The sequence below is a fragment of the Dendropsophus ebraccatus genome, chromosome 2 (assembly GCF_027789765.1).
Source record: "Dendropsophus ebraccatus isolate aDenEbr1 chromosome 2, aDenEbr1.pat, whole genome shotgun sequence".
Lineage (NCBI taxonomy): Eukaryota > Metazoa > Chordata > Amphibia > Anura > Hylidae > Dendropsophus > Dendropsophus ebraccatus.
In genome coordinates this window covers 102,765,164-102,785,337 of record NC_091455.1, presented here as the reverse complement: position 1 = coordinate 102,785,337, position 20,174 = coordinate 102,765,164, and the positions used below count along the sequence as shown (strand labels likewise).

At 47.4% G+C, this 20,174-nt stretch overlaps 2 protein-coding genes across 5 annotated transcripts in view; one reads left to right on the top strand and one right to left on the bottom strand.

The window, feature by feature from the left end:
• Positions 1-2,934, bottom strand: part of WRNIP1 (WRN helicase interacting protein 1) — an 89,414-nt gene extending 86,480 nt beyond the window's left edge. For 2 of the 3 annotated variants that reach the window (XM_069958100.1, XM_069958101.1), the window contains exon 1: positions 2,005-2,934. In XM_069958100.1, coding sequence (XP_069814201.1) covers positions 2,005-2,577 — 573 coding nt within the window. In that variant the 5' untranslated portion in view covers positions 2,578-2,934. The remainder of the gene's footprint in view (positions 1-2,004) is intronic. The other variant, XM_069958099.1, reaches the window with a different exon arrangement.
• MYLK4 (myosin light chain kinase family member 4) overlaps positions 1-20,174 on the top strand; it is a 145,229-nt gene that overhangs the window by 22,919 nt on the left and 102,136 nt on the right. The window contains exon 1 of one of the 2 annotated variants that reach the window (XM_069958097.1): positions 2,786-2,957. The exons of the other annotated variant lie outside the window; for it this stretch is intronic. The gene's annotated coding sequence lies outside the window, so the exon portion shown is untranslated. Of the gene's footprint in view, positions 1-2,785; positions 2,958-20,174 lie in introns of those variants that run through there. 2 annotated transcript variants of the gene reach the window in all.

The window sequence follows — 20,174 nt, the reverse complement described above, 5'->3', positions numbered from 1 at the left end:
TGTATCATTGTAATACTACAGACCTATTTGTATCATTGTTATAGTATGAACGTATTATGGGTTGTTTTGTTTTTTTTAGATGTTCACACTATGGATTTGTCGCGGATATTCCACCGGGAACCTCCGTCCGCAGACTCTGCACCAAATCTATCCTGCTAGGTTTCTGAACGGGGACATGTCAATTCGGAGCGGAGAGGCGCACGAGCCCTCCCATTCATAGACATAGCAGAAGGGATTCATCGTGGAGTTTGCGGACGGAGGTTCCCAGAGGAATCTTCATGCTTGGGGTGGGTTCACATTGAGGAATAGGTGAGGAATAAAATATGTACAGAGCAATGTCCCATTGTGTTGAATGGTATTTCCATTCCGTTGTTTACACTGCAGAATTTCCGAGCAGAATTTTCTGCTGCAGATCCACTTTCCGCCTAAAGGCCCCGTTCACACTGAGCAAGAACGACGGAATTCCTGCTTTGAGTGAATGAGAGGGTGCACGCGTCCGCTTCCTCCCCTCTCCGCTCAAAGAAATTACATGTCACTTCTTTGAGTGGAGAGCGGCAGCAGCAGAGGAGCGCGCACCCTCTCATTCACTCAAAGCAGGACACTGAGCACGGCAGGATTCGGTGGCGGAGAGCTCTGCAGCAGCAGAATTCCGCCATTCTTGCTCAGTGTGAACGGGGCCAAAGGATTGAAATGTCAATTCTTTGGGCGGATTCTGCTACAGGAATCCTATAAAAGTCAATGGGGGCTTAAATTCGCCTTGAACTCTGCTTAAATTCTGCTTGTATTCCACTCAAATTCTGCCAGAGCCGAATATACGAGGAATTTCAAGCAGAAAACTTTTCTTTACAATTCCTCAGTATGCACATACCCTGAATCCTTAGTCTGAATGGGCCCTTGAGTAACGAAATGGCATCCAGTATCAAAATAAAAAAGTTGGTATTGGTATCGAACTTAAAATTCTGGTATTGTGACATCACTAATCCACTAATGTAACTATAAAGGGAGTTATAACTAGGCACCTAACCCTTTGGCAATTTATGCCATACATATACAGCAATGTGCGCTCAGGGATACAACCCCTTTCATGCAATTTGTTGCAGAAATTCCTTTCTATTAACCTGAATAGGGCTGTACTTACAAGCCAAGAAATAAAAGTGTGTCAAGGCCATAAGGTACTTTTAATGTGGGACAGATGGAAAACCTGCACAATTCCTGCAACGTGTTGTCGACTTTTTTATTCCAGAAAGGGAAAGAGATCTTTTTAAAATCTAATTGACAACACTGGTGCTGTAATAAGCTGTGAATTTTCTATTCACAAATCTGCTACACACTTGTCCTGTAAATGCCCTAAAAACGAACCTCTTCACTACATCATTCTGCCCTAAGAGCATTAGCTATTAACCCCTTCAAGGTCATTGATAGACAGATGTCCAGGTCACATTGAAGCAATGTTCCTTCTTGCTTTAGTGGGAGGAAACCCCAGCCCCTCTATGATAGGGTTCCATTGATTCTAATGGAGTCACGTCATGGAGGGGCTGGGGTTTCTTCCCACTAAGGGTGGGTCAGCCCGCCTCCAGTGCTTCAGCCTGGGCCTGGTGGTACAGTCACTTTAAGGATAGCTTCACACATATTGGATCCGCAGCAGATTTCACGCTGCGAGTTTGCAGCGAGATCCGCTGCGGATCCTAGTAGTGTGAAGAGAATGGATCATATACCCACAGCCCCTTTAACACCCGCAGCATACATTACCTGCTCGGGGCCATGGCTGTATGTGAGGCTCCCGGCTGCCCCCGCTCCCCATCAGCCAATCAGTGCGGATCCGTTACGTATGAAGCTACCCTTAGGGTGCGTTCACATGTACACTATATGCAGCAGGTTTTATGAGGCAGATTTGCTTTAAATCTAATCAGGGTCATCAAATCTGCTGCATATAGTGTACGTACCCATAATATTTGGTAATTTTACAGAGATCACCCCACTTACGGCAGCTGCAGACATACAAACCTTTCCACAACCAGGAGGCCCCCAGAGTATGACGGATGGGATGTCATTGGCTTGGAGCAGGTTTCTCAGCATGGTGTTCTCTCCTAAGACTTTGTCCTGCCCCATGTAGTCCTGTAACGTGCACGGTCTCATTCTGTCTGCCAAAGGTTTTCCATCCAGTTTCTCCACCAGGTTCTGGTCTTTCTGGTGGAGTCCAGGTTGTGTCTGGGGGTTTTGGGCACCATTTACATTCTGCATCGGCTCAGTCATTTTGGATGACAATACAGAAAAGAAAGGAGCCTTATTGGGCATCTCCTGAGATGCCCTCTCACCCACCTTGTTCTTATGGAACAATGGGAAGCTGGTGGCTGCCAGTCCTTGGTGGGACCCCCGACTACAGGAGCCCCCAGCAGTCTCATCCTCCTGGGAGGAAAGACGCCTTTTCTTGGCTGTAACTCCACTTGGCTTTAGGCAGCTGTCAAGGTGGACATTGATATCTGTATCTGGCACCTCAAGGCTACAAACTGGGCACATCACCGTGCTAGTGGCACTACCATGCTGTGATGCCCCCAACCCCTCTGCCACATGCTCCATCCTACTATCCCCACCCTGGGAGCGCCTAGCTTATGTAGAAGCTCAGCAGGATGAAAGGGCGCTGTGCCAATGTGACAGAACCTGAGCGGGTCACCTCAGGGATTACACAGAGGGGCCACCTATCATACGCCCGCACCACCAGCCTATCTGCCCGGGCAGTGCCCGCTGTAATGCCAGGCTGCTGTAGTGACGGCACGGCGGCCAGGTGGAGGACGGTTCCCGCGCCACACAGTGATCTAGAGCCGCTCTCCTTCCTCTTCCTCCTCACGTATACCGGAGCACTATGGGAGAGGAAGTCCCGGCTCCGCCGCGTCTCTTGGCTTCCCGCCCGTCCTGTCACTGTACAGTTGTAGCTGACAGCTCACTGCCGGTCACGAGAGGTAACCGAAGACTACAGCTCAGGGCCGCTCTGCGTAATACATAGGGCTGCTGTAACACAGGATCAACCCGATGGGGGTCAATGGGGGAATGTGAAGCCCTGTGCCTGTCATGCTTTTTTGGCTATGGTGTTTTTTTCTTCTTGGAGCCATATTTGGGTCAATTTTATCACAGGGTTATCACCTGGCGTGTGGCGTTTTTCCTCCTGTACACTTCTATAGGCTGGGGGGGGGGGAAACACCTAGAAAAACATGTATGTGGGCATTTTTTTCTGGTGTTTTTCCCTTATATTGTCCAGAAGAAATTCATAAATCAAATGGTCAAAAAAAAAAATCACAACTTGTACTAGGAAAAAAGCAAAAGAAAAACCACCACATAAAAAGTGCCTATACTAATGCACACAGTTGTGAGAAAATGTAGAAATACTGTATGTCTGAAAGAAGCCACACCATCTTGTTTTATTGCTGATTTCTCCTGTACCTGGGGCTGACATTTTATGCTTGGTTCGCACTGTTTTTGGGCTTCTGCTGGGCTTTACATTGGATGCTTATCAGCAGCCTGTCAATATGGTAAGCTAACACAGAGCCCAAGCTACCCACTTTCTTTATGGGTGCCTTCACACAGGATGGATCCGCAGCGGATATCTCACTGCAAATTCGCAGCAAGATCCCCTCGATCCCTGCCTTGTAAAGTCTATGGGCAGACATCCTGCTGCGAGGATGTCGGGAGACCACCCTGTTAACCCCCAGCCGGCCAGAGCTTATACGTTACCTGCTCCACGATCCGGCTTGCTTCGGGGGTTTCCGGGTGCATGTCCCGCTTAGCCAGTGTGCTGCTGCGACGCCACCGATTGGCTGAGCGGGACATGCACCCGGGAACCCCCGAAGCAAGCCGGATCGCGGAGCAGTCAATGGATGCGCTCTGGCTGGCCGGGGGTTAATGGGGCAGTCTCCCGACATGTACATCCTGCTGCGAGTATGTCTGCCCATAGACTTTACAGGGCAGGGATCTGCTGCAAATTTGCAGCAAGAAATCCGCTGCGGATCCGTCCTGTGTGAAGGCACCTTATGGCTCCATTCACCAGTATATGATCTGTGTGTGAATGGACCCAAAGGGGCAAAACAAAAACATTTTCCAAAAACACCTGGTAAGTGAATAGGAAGCCCTTAAATATTGTGAATCTAGCCTTAGCCGCAGTTATAGGGGCAACATTGCAGCCCTCAAACACACTCTTCAGAGCTGATTTGGGTCTCCAGCAGCTTACAGTACTTCAAGGGGTACTCCATGGGAAAGAAAAAATCTTTCTGATCAAGTGGTGTCAGAAAGTTATACAGATTTGTAAATTACTTGTATTTAAAAAATCTCATCAGCTGCTGTATGTCCTGCAGGAAGTGCCGTAGTCTTTGACATGGCATGTGAGCAGTCACGTGACTGCCCCAGGATATGGGCGATAACTGATGATGTGGTCAGATAATTAGGTAACTTGTGATAGCTCATCATAGGTGACTCAGTATCAGTACGGATTGGTAGATTAATTGGTAAATTAAGATGGCATCCGATTGTTGCTAAAGTAAGGGTCCATTTACACACAGAGATTATCTGACAGATATCTGACAGATTTTTGCAACCAAAGCCAGGAATGTACTATAAACAGGGAACAGGTCATAAAGGAAAGACTGAGATTTCTCTTTGTTTCAAATCCATTTCTGGTTTTGGCTGCAAAAATCTGGCAGATATCTGTCAGATAATCTGTGTGTGTAAACGGACCCTATGGGTCCATTTACACTGAAAGATTATCTGCCAAGGATTTGAAGCCAAAGCCTGGAATGGATTTGAAAAGAGGAGAAATCTCAGGCTTTCCTTTATGACCTGATCTCTGTTTATAGTCTTCCTGGCTTTGGCTTCAAATCTTTGGCAGATAATCTGTCAGATAATCTTTATGTGTAAATGGACCCTTAGGACACACAAGTGTCTTGTACATGGATTGGATCTTTATAGAATAAGGGGGGAATAGCACAAATATTTTATTATTATATTATTTATTATTATTATTTATTAATATAAATTAAAAGTAAATTACAAATACATATATCTTTTTGATACCAGTTGATTGGAAAACATTTTTTTGGCCAGAGTGCCCCTTTAAGTTACTTCAGTTACCCAGTGATCACATGATCATCAAGACATGTGGCAGAAAGGGGATATAACTCCTGCTGGGCTGTGTACACAGCTGTTAAAGAGCATTTTAGCTGATACATTGATGTGGACAGTGATTTACATTCACATATATATAACAAATTGATATGAACAGCACATAGAGAGACAGAAGCAACATCATGAACAACAGTGTGTGAGGGAACGTGACCCACAGCGCTAGACAGGGCCAGACTGCTCATCTGGCAATTCAGGGAAAATGCTAGATGGGCTGGTGTGCTAAGATGGGCCAGTCCCTGAACAGCTTGACGGCTGGCTTTTGCCCAGCACAGCACCCTCCCTGCACTTCAAAACATAGTATCTAGCCAACCCCATACCCTCATCTACAAGTTCCCAGCAGGTCTGACCTTATGGTTGCTGCAGGTATGACCTTGCAGGAAAAGGAAACTCCTCATTCCCCCCCATGACCCCTCTTCTGTCAGTAGCGATTTCCCATAGAGAAGGCATTGGAAAGCAGACAGAAGAAGGGGTCACAGGAGTGGGTGACGTGAACGTGCGCTGGATTTGAAGCTGGTGGATCCATTTGCCTTTAAATTCCCAAGGGTCCAAATGAAGTGGAGCATCCACAGTAAGGGTACAAACACACACAACGTATACGCAGCAGATCTGCTGCAGATTTGATGCTGTGCTCAGTTATTTAGATCTAATATGCTGCGTATTTGTTGCGTGTTTGTTGCGTATTTGCTGCATATCGTAGCAGTAAATACGCTGCGTATACGGTGTGTGTGTTTATACCCTAAGGCTACGTTCACACAGAGCAAAAGGAGCGGATTACGCAAGGAAATATTTCCGCCTGAAATCAACTGACACTGAATTCCGAGCAGAATATAAGCAGAATGTAAGCAGAATCCCTGCGTATTCTGCTAGGAAAGTGTTCAGCTCGTAATCAGCTCTTGACAAATTCAGCGCGGAATACTCGAGGAATCCGCATGCATTCAGCGCTGAAATTCAGCGAGTATTTGGTGAGTAAACTAGACTATACCAGAACATATACTAGAATCCTCCCCCCCCCCTTTTCCCCATTTCCGCGCTGATTCAGCGAGTAATTTCCGCTTGTATTACGCTTGTATTCCGCGCTGAAACAGAAAATCAGAGCCCCATTGATTTGTATAGGCTTCTGCTAGCGGAAGAATGAACATGTTCATTCTTCTGGCGGAAAGCGGATTAGTTCAGTGCGGAAATTCCACTGTGTGAACTGCAGAGCAGAATTTCCATTCAACACAATGGAAATTAGCTCTGCACCTATTTTAACGGCTGAAATTTCAGCGCTGATTCAGCGCAGAAATTCAGCTGCTTTTGCTCAGTGGGAATGAGCCCTAAGGGTACAAACACACACACCGTATAGCAGCAGATTTGATGCTGTGTTCAGTTATTTAGATCTAATTTGCTACGTATCACAGCAGTAAATACGCAAGGATATGCCGTGTGTGTTTATACCCTAAGGGTGAAACTTACTGTGGAAGTACGTCATTTCATATTTACTAGAGATGAGCGATCCTCCGAGTCCATCCGAACTTTCGGCATTTGATTAGAGGTGGCTTCTGAAGTTGGATAAAGCCCTAAGGCTATGTGTAAAACATGGAAATAGTCATTGGCTGAATCCATGTTTTCCAGACATTAGAGCTTTATCCAAGTTCAGCAGCCACCACTAATCAAATGCCGAACGATCGGGTTCGGATGGACTCTAACCCAAACCCGGTTCGCTCATCTCTAATATTTACCCATGTACTCCCAGTTAACATCTGACGGTAGCATTTTTGCACACACACACACACACAAAATAAATAAATAAATAGGAATATAATGAAGTAAATAGTTTTATTTTTTTGGTCATTTCTGGACAAAATGCTGTATCTGATTCTATCCAGTTTCTGTCTGTATTACAACCCACCTTAATACACCTAATAGAAAGGCAACAATTTGGCTGTATTATGCTTGTCTAAAACAGGCCTAAGGCTCTCATCAGTTTGGATGCAGTATAATGTTCAAGCAGATTGTAAAATTAGTTTTCTGTAGATTTACTTTCTTTTTCATTGTAATAGGTGGAATCCGATATAAAAATCTACATCATATTGTCAGGACTGGCGCTCATAGCGAGCATGCCATCGCCCCTGTCTCCGACACTGCAAGTGATGTGGGTTCTCGTTCACGTTCTCAAACATTAGCTGCACGCAGGCGAACGTGAGCATTTATTTATTGCCATCTTGTACTGACCTGGTCACATCAGGGTTAATTTCTCTGGAGTTCTCCTGCTCTCACCTGTGGGGGTGGGGCTCCAGCCTGCATTTAAGCTCTGCTATCAGGCTGCTTACTGCCAGTGTTTGATTTGTCTGCACTAGCTAGCTTGGTGATCTGATCTCTGCTATTCTGACCTTATTCTGTGTTCTGACCTTCTCTTGCCTGACCCCTTTGTACCTTGCTACCGGTTGGTTTTGACTTCGGCTTGTTTTTGACCTTTCTTAGCTTTCTGATTTTGTCCTGACGCTCCTTCCTGGTTTTGACCCGGCCTGTTAGACAATTCTTCTGTGTTTGTCTGTGTATCTTGTCTCCCATCCCCTGCACACTAGTCAGTGTATATGCAGTCTTTATGGTTGTCTCCCCACGGTCTAGCGTGGGTGGGGCAATAGGCAGGGACAGAGGTTGGGGTAAGCGCAGGGCTCACGTTCCTTTGTTGTCTGTTTATCCCAGCCCTGACACATATCCATATTTTTTCCACAGTACTTGAATAATGTTCCTGTGCACATAAATTGTAGTGTGATTTGCTGTCGATATTAAATGGGTTATCCAGTGGTACAAAAACATGGCCACTTTCTTCCAGAGTCAGCACCGCTCTTGTCTCCAGTTTGGGTTGGGTTTTGCAACTTGGTTCCATTGAAGTGAATAGAGCTTAATTGCAAACCGCACCTGAACTGGAGGCAAAAGTCATGTCACATAAGAAAGTGGCCATGATTTAATAGCACTGGATGAGCCCTTTAAGGAGGGAATTTTCAACAAACATAATTACATTTTTAACATTTTTGCAAAACATTACATTAGCTAACGTGCCTCCTCCTGATAAGCTACTCTTTCCCTCCCATTATAGACAGCTTATTGTTTTCTAGGTTACCGCCCACTGCTCTGCTCTAAAAGCAGTCGCCTGTCAAGGGTATATATAAATATAGTGTGTGTGTGTGTGTGTGTGTGTGTATATATATATATATATATATATATATATATATATATCTTAAGTGAGAATAATAGGAGTGCAGGTAAAATATCAATGCTTTATTTCACTTATTTAAAATTTGAAAAACGAAAATCAAAATCAAATAAAGAAAAAACAAATAGTGCTATCCAATCTTCACGACCATCATCTTAGCGTGTAATTTAATCTATGCATAGTTCACATTCAGCGTTATTCTCACACTGATACTCCTGTTTGCATTTGTGTGTTTAGTCAGTGCTTGTGATGAGCGAGTACTAAAATGCTCGGGTGCTCATTACTCAAGACGAATATCTCCCGATACTCGAGTGCTCGTTTCGAGTAACGAACCCCATTCAGTCAATGGTAGACTCGAGCATTTTTGCAGGAGACTCAAGTTCGGTAGAGGGAACGTCGTGTGAAAACCTGTCAACCTTAGAAATTGATGGAAACACAACTGAAATGGACAGGAAACAGCAGGGGCAGCATGTATGCATGCCTCTGAGGCTGCCTAATGGCACCATTATGCCTAATTCTGTGCAACAGCCTGGTTAAAATAGAGGTAGGCATATGGACCACCCAAAAACTCAGCCTGACACAGCATGGCAGTGAGAACACAGAGAACCATTAAAAGTGAGTGAAGAAGCAGGTGAGCCTCCCAAAAATTAGGCCAGACACAGCATGGCATTGAGCACACAGAGAACCATTAAAAGTGAGTAAGGAAGCAAGTGAGCCTCCCCAAAATTAGACCAGACACTGCATGGCATTGAGCACACAGAGAACTCCCGGGAGCAGCAGTAGCCAACATGGAGGCCAGGCAGGAGCAACAGTAACCAACATGGAGGCCAGGCAGGAGCAACAGTAGTCAACATGGAGGTCAGGCAGGATCAGCAGTAGTCAACATGGATGCTAGTTAAGGCCCAGCAGTAGCCAACATGGAGGCAAGGGCAGGCCCAGCAGTAGTCAACATGGATGCCAGTTAAGGCCCAGCAGTAGCCAACATGGAGGCAAGGGCAGGCACAGCAGTAGTCAACATGGATGCCAGTAAAGGCCCAGCAGTAGTCAACATGGATGCCAGTAAAGGCCCAGCAGTAGTCAACATGGATGCCAGTTAAGGCTCAGCAGTAGCCAACATGGATGCCAGTTAAGGCTGAGCAGTAGCCAACATGGAGGCAAGGGCAGGCACAGCAGTAGTCAACATGGATGTCCATTACTGCTCTGGTCAATCCTGCCTTAAAAACGGCTACAACATCGAAAAAAGGTAGAAGGTACTGGTGAAAGAATGGCAGAGAACACCCTTAAGATAAGATGACATCCACATCGAAATGGACAAGACAAGGAAGGTAAATTGGGGTTAGTTTAACTAGTTGACTTGCGGAAATGCGCACAGATGCGGTGCACCTTGTTGAGCAAGTCAGCCACATTGGGGTAAGTTTTAAGGAACCGCAGCAACACTAGGTTGGAGACGTGGGCCAGGCATGGTACATGTGTGAGGCTTCCGAGTTGCAGAGCCGCCACCAGCTTCCGCCCCTTGTCACACGCAACCAAGCTCACTGCTAATTACACACGAACCCGGGTGCTGACAGCTAACTGGCTAGGCCAGCTGTCAGTCACCATCAAGGGTACACCTGATGCCTCTCGACCGGGGGTGGTGAGGCCATGGCTAGACCAAAAAAAAGAAAAACAGCTGGCTAGTTGACGGGGGCGCGATCGGCGGGCCCCGGCAACCAGTTTTGCTCCTCCGCAGACGTAGTGTGATGTCAGAGCATGGCAGTGAGGAGAAACATTAAAAGTGAGTAAGGAAGCTAGTGAGCCTCCCAAAAATTAGGCCAGACACAGCATGGCATTGAGCACACAGAGAACCATTAAAAGTGAGTGAGGAAGCAAGTGAGCCTCCCAAAAATTAGGCTGGTGTGAAAAGTAGTGGCGGCTGGGGACAGAGTACCGAGGGACAGCCACTGCCATGAGGTTCCTAAAAGCCTCTGTCTCTACCAGCCGATAGGGAAGCATCTCCAAGCTCAGCAGTTTGCCTATGTGCACATTTAGGGCTTGTGAGTGGCAGTGTATTTGCGCTTCTGTTCAAAGGTCTGCTGCAGGGACAGTTGAACGCTGCGCTTGGACACCTTGCTGGAGGGTGTGGCGCATCGTGGAGGTGAAGGGTGCGTGTAGGGCGGGAGGCGCTTGGGCCTGGGCGGCGGGACTGACAGAGCCAGCACGTGAGACGGGAAGGAGCAGGGATGCGACTTGCAGTCACTGAACGGCCTTGGTTCCACTGAGTGGGGTGTTTAGCAGTCATATGCCTGCGCATGCTGGTAGTGGTGGCTCCCCTGCTGATCCTGGCGTGGCACACGTTGCACACTACAGTCCGTCGGTCCTCCGCACCTTCTTTAAAAAACCTCCAGACTTGGGAACATCCAGGCCTTGCCACGGGAGTTTGACTCCGTGAAACAGTTGCTGATCTACTAGCTCTGCCCCTGCTTCTCCCTCTGCTTACCCCTCTTCCTCTTCCAACCGGTCCTGCGGGTGTGCCTCCCCCTCAGAAGCACTGTCTTCACTAGGCTTATCCACCCAGCTCGGGGTCAGTCACCTCGTCCTCATCCACTAGCTCTTCCTCCAATTCCTCACTCTCCTTCTCACTTTGAGTTACATCCATGACAACAATCTCACTGTCTGACACCCGGGTCTCATCGTCATCATCAGACACCTCTTCCAACCCCGCTTGCAAGTGCCCACTCTTATCACCCACTGACTGCGTGAGATTCATAGTTTGGGCATCGGGACAGATCGACTGCTCCGGTTGCTCAGACTCAGGAAAGGGTCCAGAAAAGAGTTCCTGGGAGCATGATGGTGGTGGATCTGAATCCCTTCTTTCCCTGGAAGGGCCAGGCTGTGGGGAAGGAGGCTGAGCTACTGGAGCAAGGTTTCCAGTCCCTTGGGTAGCGTGGGTGGACTGCGTGGAAGACTGGGTGGTAGATAAGTTACTGGACACATTATCCGCTATCCACGTGATCACCTGTTCACACTTCTGCGGTTTCAATATTGGTCTACCATGAGACCGCGTGAGTTGGGAAAAGAAGCTAGGGAGTGCACGTCTGCGGTGTGCCACTGCTCCCTCCTCAACAGGTGCTGTTGTGTCACCCTGCCCTAAACCACGCCCTCTACCAACTGCATCGCTTGGAACACCACGCCCTCGTCCTCGACCCTTACCCCTTGGGTTCACCATTTTATGGACACTGCACAGTATGGAACTTAGACCTTGCGTATGAAATAAAGAAATCAGGAGAAATACTTGTGGTCCAACTAGTTTTGGGGGGTTATGGGATACAATCCAGTAGTGGCTGCACCAATACACACTCTGAAACCACCTTTACTCTGTGCAAGCAGTTGTGAACTCAGATAGACCTTGCTTATGAAATACAGAAATCAGGAAAAATACTTGTGGTCCCACTAGTTTTGGGGGTCTGTGGGATACAATCCAGTAGTGGCTGCACCAATATACACTCTGTGAAACCACCTTTACTCTGTGCAAGCAGTTGTGAACTTAGATAGACCTTGCGTATGAAATACAGAAATCAGGAAAAATACTTGTGGTCCCACTAGTTTTGGGGGGCTTTGCTATACAATCTGGTAGTGGCTGGACCTATACACACTCTGTGATACCCCGTTACAATGAGCAGTGAAGTTCTATGCAGGTGTACTACAAATCCCAGAAATACAATGTAGTACTCACTAGTTTTGAGGGGCTGTGCTATACAATCTGGTAGTGGCTGGACCTATACACACTCTGTGATACCCCGTTACAATGAGCAGTGAAGTTCTATGCAGGTGTACTACAAATCCCAGCAATACAATGTAGCAATGGTGAGTGTAATACCTCATTCATACTTGTGTTGTTTGGGGGCAGCCTTCCCTGCCGGTGGTGCTGGCCTGGTTCTGGTGGGGCATTTTGGGTTTGGTCCTTTGATATTGGGGTTGCAGGGCCATTCCATGGCCTCCCTTCCCTGCATGTGCACGCTTTGCAGGGTTGGCGTTCACTGACCGACACGGTGTGGAGTTAGCGTAGGGACCCATGTAAACCAGGGGACCTGCACGTGGTACACGGGGCTATTATGGTTTGATCAAATTATATACAGACACCCTGGTGTTGAATTTTAAAGTAGGCCTAGCAGCATTAGTGTCAGCCATAGATGGGTTGTGCAGCCGTTCCTCTCTCTCCATGTCATGTTTTACAGTTCTCCCTTTTCTGAACAGCTCGCACTCCTTTATAAGACCCACATAACCAAAATTGGCAGGATATGCCTGTGCTCACATGTCAGTACCTTATGTCTTCCCTATTCTGTGTGAGCAGCAATGGTGAGTGTAATACCTCATTCATACTTGTATTGTTTGGGGGCAGCCTTCCCTGCCGGTGGTGCTGGCCGGGTTCTGGTGGGGCATTTTGGGTTTGGTCCTGTGACATTGAGGTTGCAGGCCATTCCATGGCCTCCCTTCCCTGCATGTGCACTCTTTGCAGGGTTGGCGGTCACTGACCGACACGGTGTGGACCCGTGTGAACGAGGGGACCTGTACGTGGTACACGGGGCTATTATGGTTTGATCAAATTATATACAGACACCCTGGTGTTGAATTTTAAAATAGGCCTAGCGGCATTAGTGTCAGCCATAGATGGGATGTGCAGCTGTTCCTCTCTCTCCATGTTGTGTAATACAATGTAGTAATCACTAGTTTTGGGGGGCTGTGCTATACAATCTGGTAGTGGCTGGGCCTATACACACTCTGTGATACCCCCTTACAATGAGCAGTGAAGTTCTATGCAGGTGTACTACAAATCCCAGCAATACAATGTGGTACCCACTAGTTTTGGGGGGCTGTGCTATACAATCTGCTAGTGGCTGGACCTATACACACTCTCTGAAACCCCCTTCCAATGAGCAGTGAAGTTCTATGCAGGTGTACTACAAATCCCAGCAATACAATGTAGTACAGCAGCACCACCAGCCACAAAAGAGTACTGAGCACTTCTTAGGGCTCTGTATGCAACACCTAATGTCCCCTTTCTGCCAGCAGCCGATCACCACATTGTGCTGCTGAAATCGTGGTAGCAGCACTGCAAGTCCCAGCCAGCAGTCTGTAGTAATACTATTAAAAAACAATTTGAAGCCCTTAAAAGGGCTATTTGTTTGTATTGCTAGTATTCCCTGCCCCTGAGAATCAGCAGCTCTGTCCCACTCCCTAATCTCTCACAGCATACATCTGAAGCAAGCACTATTGGGCTGATATGGTTCCCTGGAGCAATGTATAAAGCTCCTGCAGCAGCCGCAGCATGTTCCAGCTGCGGCTGCAGCAGGAGCTTTATACCGAGGAAAAATTACTTTTATTCCCCCGGCTCATGACAGACACGGGCGGGGAAGTAGTCATCTGGGTGACGTCCTGTCCGTATCTAGTCACCGTTCTCTACCTGTCAGCATGCTCAGCGGGATGATTGACAGGCAGAGAGGCCAGTAACGGACCTCTCTGCCTATCAATCATTCCTGCGGAGTGCGCTGAAAGGCAGAGCGCTGTGACTAGATACGGGCAGGGAGCCGCCCAGATGACTACTTCCCTGCCCGTGTCTGTCATGAGCCGGGGAAATAAAAGTATTTTTTTCCCCGGTATAAAGCTCCTGCTGTAGGAGCTTTATACGTTGTTTCAGGGAACCATATCAGCCCAATTGGACTGATTGGTTCCCTTTTTAAGTGTAACTATCATGTATTTTTTTTTTTTTTTTTTTTCAGAAATCAGTAGTATAAGCGATTTTAAGAAACTCCGTAATAGGTTTGATTAGCCGAAAAAGCCTCTTTCTGTGCTCAAGAAGCAATCTCCCAGCCTCCCCCCCCTGACTTCTTATCTGTGCATTATCAGGCAAACACGTCTTCATTACAGAGAAGCCAGTGAAGATTTGCTGTCAGTGAAGAAGTGCTGTCTCCATTATCTCCTATGAAGGGGGGAGGGGCTGAGGGAGATGAGGGAGCAGGAAGAGGTGACATGAAGGTCAGCTGTTTGTAGACTGTCTGGGCACCTAAAACGCTGGATTCAGGGGTCAGAAAGGTCGGTGCTTATCTATGAACTTGCTAAGAGAAGATTGCAGGGTGTAGTGCTGTGCAGAACTGCTCCGTGCTCATTCACTCCTCTCAGCCCCTCCCCTCTCCATAGCCACATAATGGACACAGAAAACCTTCTGAAGTGAGGGGGGAGCTAAGAAAACAGCTTTTTGACTACAGAAGGAAACTCTTTTGGTAAATAAAACATTACAGAGTTTCTTAAAATCGCTTGTACTATACATATTTATTGTTTTCAGAAAAATGACGCTGAAATGACAGTTACGCTTTAATGCTATGTTCACACTACGTAAAACTACGGCCGTAGTTTTTGCGGGGTGGAACAATGCCTTATTTTCAATGGGATCCCAGCCGGAGCGTATACACATCGTATGCGCTCCGGCCGGGATCCCATACGGGGGCCGGAAATAACTGACATGTCAGTTTTCTGCGGCCGCAATTCAACGAATTACGGCCGTAGGAAACCCTGTCAGTTCACACTATGAAGCGAGCGGCTCCGGCCGCTCGCTTCACTGTGTGCAGGGGGAGCTTTGTGGCCGGACAGATCATCCGGGATGATCCGGGGTCACGGAACGGCCGGTCTCTTACGTAGTTTGAACATAGCCTAAGTATGTAAACTACACTAAAACCCAAAATAAAGCCCCCATATCTAAATGTGACCTCTCAGTGTGACACAGGTTGTTATCCAGTCAGTTCATCTAATATTTCCTCTGCTAGAGCTGCTTCATTGAATATATTTGTTAAGCAAAAACATTTGGAAAAAACAGCAGCTCAAATCCAAGTGGAGGGACAGACAATCTATCAGAATGAACTGCTGAGTCGTGAAGTATGTTGTGCGTAAATATCGCCTGTCCCTGATTACCATTACTCATTACCATGTCTCAAACTGCACCTAGAAAAAACATTAGATGTTCTTAAGAGATGTTTTTAAGGAGTTACATGGATTGGATTTCCATGGTCCAGCAGCCTTACACAAGCCTTAGTTCACCATGTGTAGTGCCAGGTGTTGGCTAGAGTGGTGTAAAGCACACCACTAACCATCTGATCAAACAAATTCAATGAGAATGCCATTTTCTTTTTGTGAAAAATATTCAGTGGCAGTGCATATTGCCATATAGTAATAACAGTATGTGCCATCGCTAACAGCCAATGTCTCTTGTAACTAATGCCAACATAACTTTATCATTTGTATTATGAAAATAAGTCCGCCCCAAGGGGGATCAATAAGAAACCAAGTGAAATGTAGGCAACAGCAATTTCTAGTCTCAACAATACATGTACAGACATCATAAGACAAAGGGGCAAACACAATAGGATAGGGGGAAGGGTTGGGAAGGAGGGATATGCTGTAGCCATAGGTGAGTAAGGAGAATGCCATTTTCTAAAACTGTACTCTTCAACCTTTGTGGCAACAGTTTAAGGGAAGCACTTTCCTGTCTCATCAGGGCATGGACTGTATTTTATATTACACCTGTACGATAAAGAACAAATGCTGTCAATCAACAGACATTATTATCAGTCAATTATTATCGATTATTATCCTCAATAATTAGAGATGATCAAACTTCAGGCACGCTCTGGTCCTGAATTCTCTGCATTTGATTACCGGTGGCTGAAGGAGTTGGATGCAGCTCTAAGGAGTCCTGGAAAACATGGATACAGCCTATGGCTGTTTAAATATTTTCCAGGCAGCCTTAGTGCTGCATCTAACTTCCTTAGCCACCAGTAATCATTGCAGAGTGTTCAGGTTTGGAAGAACCAGAGTGTGCCTGAGGTTCGCTCATGTCTATCAATAATGCATTTGTGTTTACATAGAGGTTTTCCAGACAGGCAGTATTCAAAATCTATAGCAGATCTATTTGCGGTAGAGAGTTCCGCTGACGAAGGAAGGAGGCCAGTATGTGCATCGGGGTGTGACAGTATCATGGCAGTCTTTTTATTTTATGTGGACTGCGCCCAGCCATGTTCCCAGATTCTGGATCAGTGTATGGACAATTGGCCAGTCCATAAACTTAACTGAAATCTGTTCTAGTTTTAGGTAAAATACATGGAGGAAACACTGTTCACACTCTGTATGTTGAATTTTGTGCTTTATATTGGAGTTATTCTCGAGCTTTACTTCTAGGGAAGGATACCTCCATAGTAAAGCATCTGATGGAAGGTGTCATGGTTTATTTTTCTGCTGAATTCAGCACCTTAAAAAAAAGATGCGTTTGAGATGAAACCAGAGGAATTTTAGTTCAGTATGATCCCATAGAACATTATTGGCTCTGCATTATGGGGCTGTACAGCTCAGAGTTTGAGCCATGATTTGGCAGTGTGCATAAGCCCTAGCAATATGGACATTCATCAAATTAAAATCAATTTGCATCAATTTGCCCCCCTCCCTCATAAAAACAAATGGAATCTGTTCCTTTCCTTTACATTTTCTTGACAAAACATACTGAAAACTCTAGTATTAAATCAGACTAAGGGTACAAACCCACACACCGTATACACAGCAGATACGCAACAAATACGCAGCAAATACGCAGCAGATTTGTTGGTACAGATTTGATGCTGTGTTCAGTTATTTAGATATAATCTGCTGCGTTTTTGCTGCGTATTTGCTGCGTGTTTGCTGCGTATTTGCTGCGTATTGCAGCAGTAAATACGCTGCTTATACGGTGTGTGGGTTTATACCCTAATACCTTGTTTGACATACTGTATGCCATTCATATAATTCTGTAGCCGTTACAGTGATTGTCCGGCATATACAGTATATCTCTGTACAAAACATGATGACTTGTGTCGATTACATTAAAATGACTGACTGACATCAGAAAATAAACCTTGTGCAGATGGCTCATATTTGGAGGTTTATGAAAACCTGGATGGTTATTTGCTAGCCTGGCTGTATAACTGAATCTCTCTTTCCTATCTCTGGGCTGACATTCTGTAAGAAAGAAGAGAATGCCAAATCCTAATGTCTGAACTCGATGGACCTTGTGTCATCTTTCAGTCTAACTTTCCGTGTAACTAAATTCCACTCCTGCCTAAAGATCTAACTGATATATTTCCGCCAGTATCAGGGAACGTGTTGAAAATGTTAAGTTATAGGATACCTATGGGGGCGTGGCTAACCGCAGAACAGACCAGACGTGCTGCATGTGAGCTCCGGTTGGTAACCGGCTTACTACCTTTATCCTGCCGATATAAGCTGCCAAATTATATCAAACTGTACCTGAATGACAAGGGGTCGCCCCAGCAGAAGAATGAACCGCACACGGCAGACCATCGCCGCAGAAAAGCTGAAGGAGTACTTTCGGCCGACAGACCAACATGGCGCCGAGCAGCCGCGGGCGGCCCGGGATGCCGAAATGGCGCCAAACACAGCAGCAGCCGACTCGGAGGACCCGGACTCCGAACCTACACTCTCTCAAGTCACCGCTCAACTGCTGGCGGCCATACAATCCTCGACCTCTGCTCTGACAGGGAAGATTGAGGAGGTGAAAATCGACGTGGGTTTACTACGCCAGGATCTCCAGAACCTCAGGGCCCGGGTGAGTGAGACGGAGACACGAATCTCCCACCTCGAGGACCTGACTGCCCCCATGCCAGCTAAGCTCACAGCCCTAGATAGGTCGGCTGCCGCCTGGGCCCAACGAGCTGACGACCTGGAAAATCGCCTCAGGCGTAATAACCTGAGAATCCTGGGCCTTCCTGAGCGGGCTGAGGGGAAAGATCCATGCACATTTGCTGAGCACTGGCTCAAGGATATCCTACCTGATGCGCATTTTTCTATGGCCTTCGCGGTGGAGAGGGCCCACCGGGTACCTTCCAGGCCGCTACCACCCGGCGCCCCGCCAAGACCATTCCTGGTGCGCCTGCTAAGTAGCCGGGACAGAGACGCGGCGCTATCTGCGGCCCGCAGGCTGGGCCAAGTAACGTACCAGAATGTTAGCATCCAACTGTTCCCGGATTTCTCCGCTGCTCTCCAGAAAACGAGGGCCTCGTTTACGGCTGTGAAGGCCAGGCTGAGAGAACGGCGCATCATCTACTCCATGTCCTTCCCGGCCCGCCTCCGGGTTATCTACGATGAGCGGGCTATGTTCTTTAACACCCCGGCCGAGGCGGATGACTGGCTCCGGTCACTGGGCCGCGACCGCATGGCGCCATCACCCCCGCGCTGAGATTACAAGGGGGGCCTTCCAATTGAGCACGCATGTTTATTCTCCACAGGGACATAACTGAGACTTCTCCCTACACTATACCTCCTGCAGATCTCCGCTGAGGTTGGACATCAGAGACAATGATTCCTGCACTACAGAGGATGTACCGCGGCAAAGCTAACACCCTGCGGTTCAGATGCACGGTCTTATCCCCCCCCTCCCCCCTTCCCCCCCCTTTTCCCCCCCCTTCCCCCCCCCTTTCCCCCCCCCCCTCCCCCCCTCCTGGGATCCCGTTTCTCAGACTTCCCCCGTATAAGAAGCCACGTAGAACTTCTGTGTTCTATTGTCATAGTTTTAGTGTTTGCTAGTTACTGTATATTGTGTTCCTAGTTACATGAGGTGATAGAGTTTTGATATGCCTACACGATTAATGTCCTTGAATGTAAGGGGGTTGGGGACCCCGCGTAAGAGGGCAATGGTATTTGAACATGTTAGGAGGTACAATCCACATATACTGTGTCTTCAGGAGACGCACATGTTACCAGAGTCATACAGATTCCTAGCTAGACCTTGGGTACAGTGGTCCCTACATTCCTCACACTCATCTGCATCTAGAGGAGTATCTTTATTAATCCACAGGGCCCTGCGTTGGGAACCAGGTCACACCTACATAGACCCCGAAGGAAGGGCGGTGTTCGCCCAAGGGAGGATTGCCCAGGTACCGGTGGTCCTCGTTGGTATGTACCTACCCCCCCCCGGCCCCTATCAGCATTTTACATGAAGCCATAAGGTTTGCATCGGCGTACCCAAACTCCATAATACTGTGCATGGGTGATTATAATATGACATATGATCCTGTATTAGACAGATTCCATATGGCCATAGGGCCTGACGCTGCCTCCGGGCCTTCCCCTCTGGCGCGACTCATGATGGAAGTGGGATGGCTGGACCTATGGAGAATGGCCCACCCTCGGGTACAGGAATATACATGCCATGGGGCGGGTGGGCATAGCCTCTCCCGCATTGACTATGTATTCGGTAACCCCCGGGCCCGAGTGGCCATGGTAGATGTGTTCCATGTCCAACGAGCAGTGTCCGATCACTCGGCCATTATAGTAGATCTCAATCTTACTCCTTTTACTGCCCCGACTGGACCGAGGAAAATACACCCATTTTGGCTGTCATTATTTGGGGACCGGGATAGAATCCCAGACCAGCTGGCCGTGTTTATACAGGCTAATCGGCCGGAGGTCCACAACCCATTATATTGGGAGACCCTGAAGGCCTACCTCCGAGGATGTGTACATTCCTCAATTTCCTTCCATAAGCGAGAGGCCACCCGGGTGGAGGATGAGGCGGCTGCCCTATGTGCTAGACTAGAGGCAGAGTTTATTGCCCAGCCCACAGAACATACCAGGAGGGAATGGCTGCTGGCTGGAAGATCCTATATGACTGTGTTACATGAAAAAGCTAAACGCAAGGTGTTCTTTACAAACCAACGTTACTTTGAACAGGGCAACCAGTCCAGCAGTCTCCTTGCCTATCTCATCCATCAAAACACGGCCTCCCCAGCTA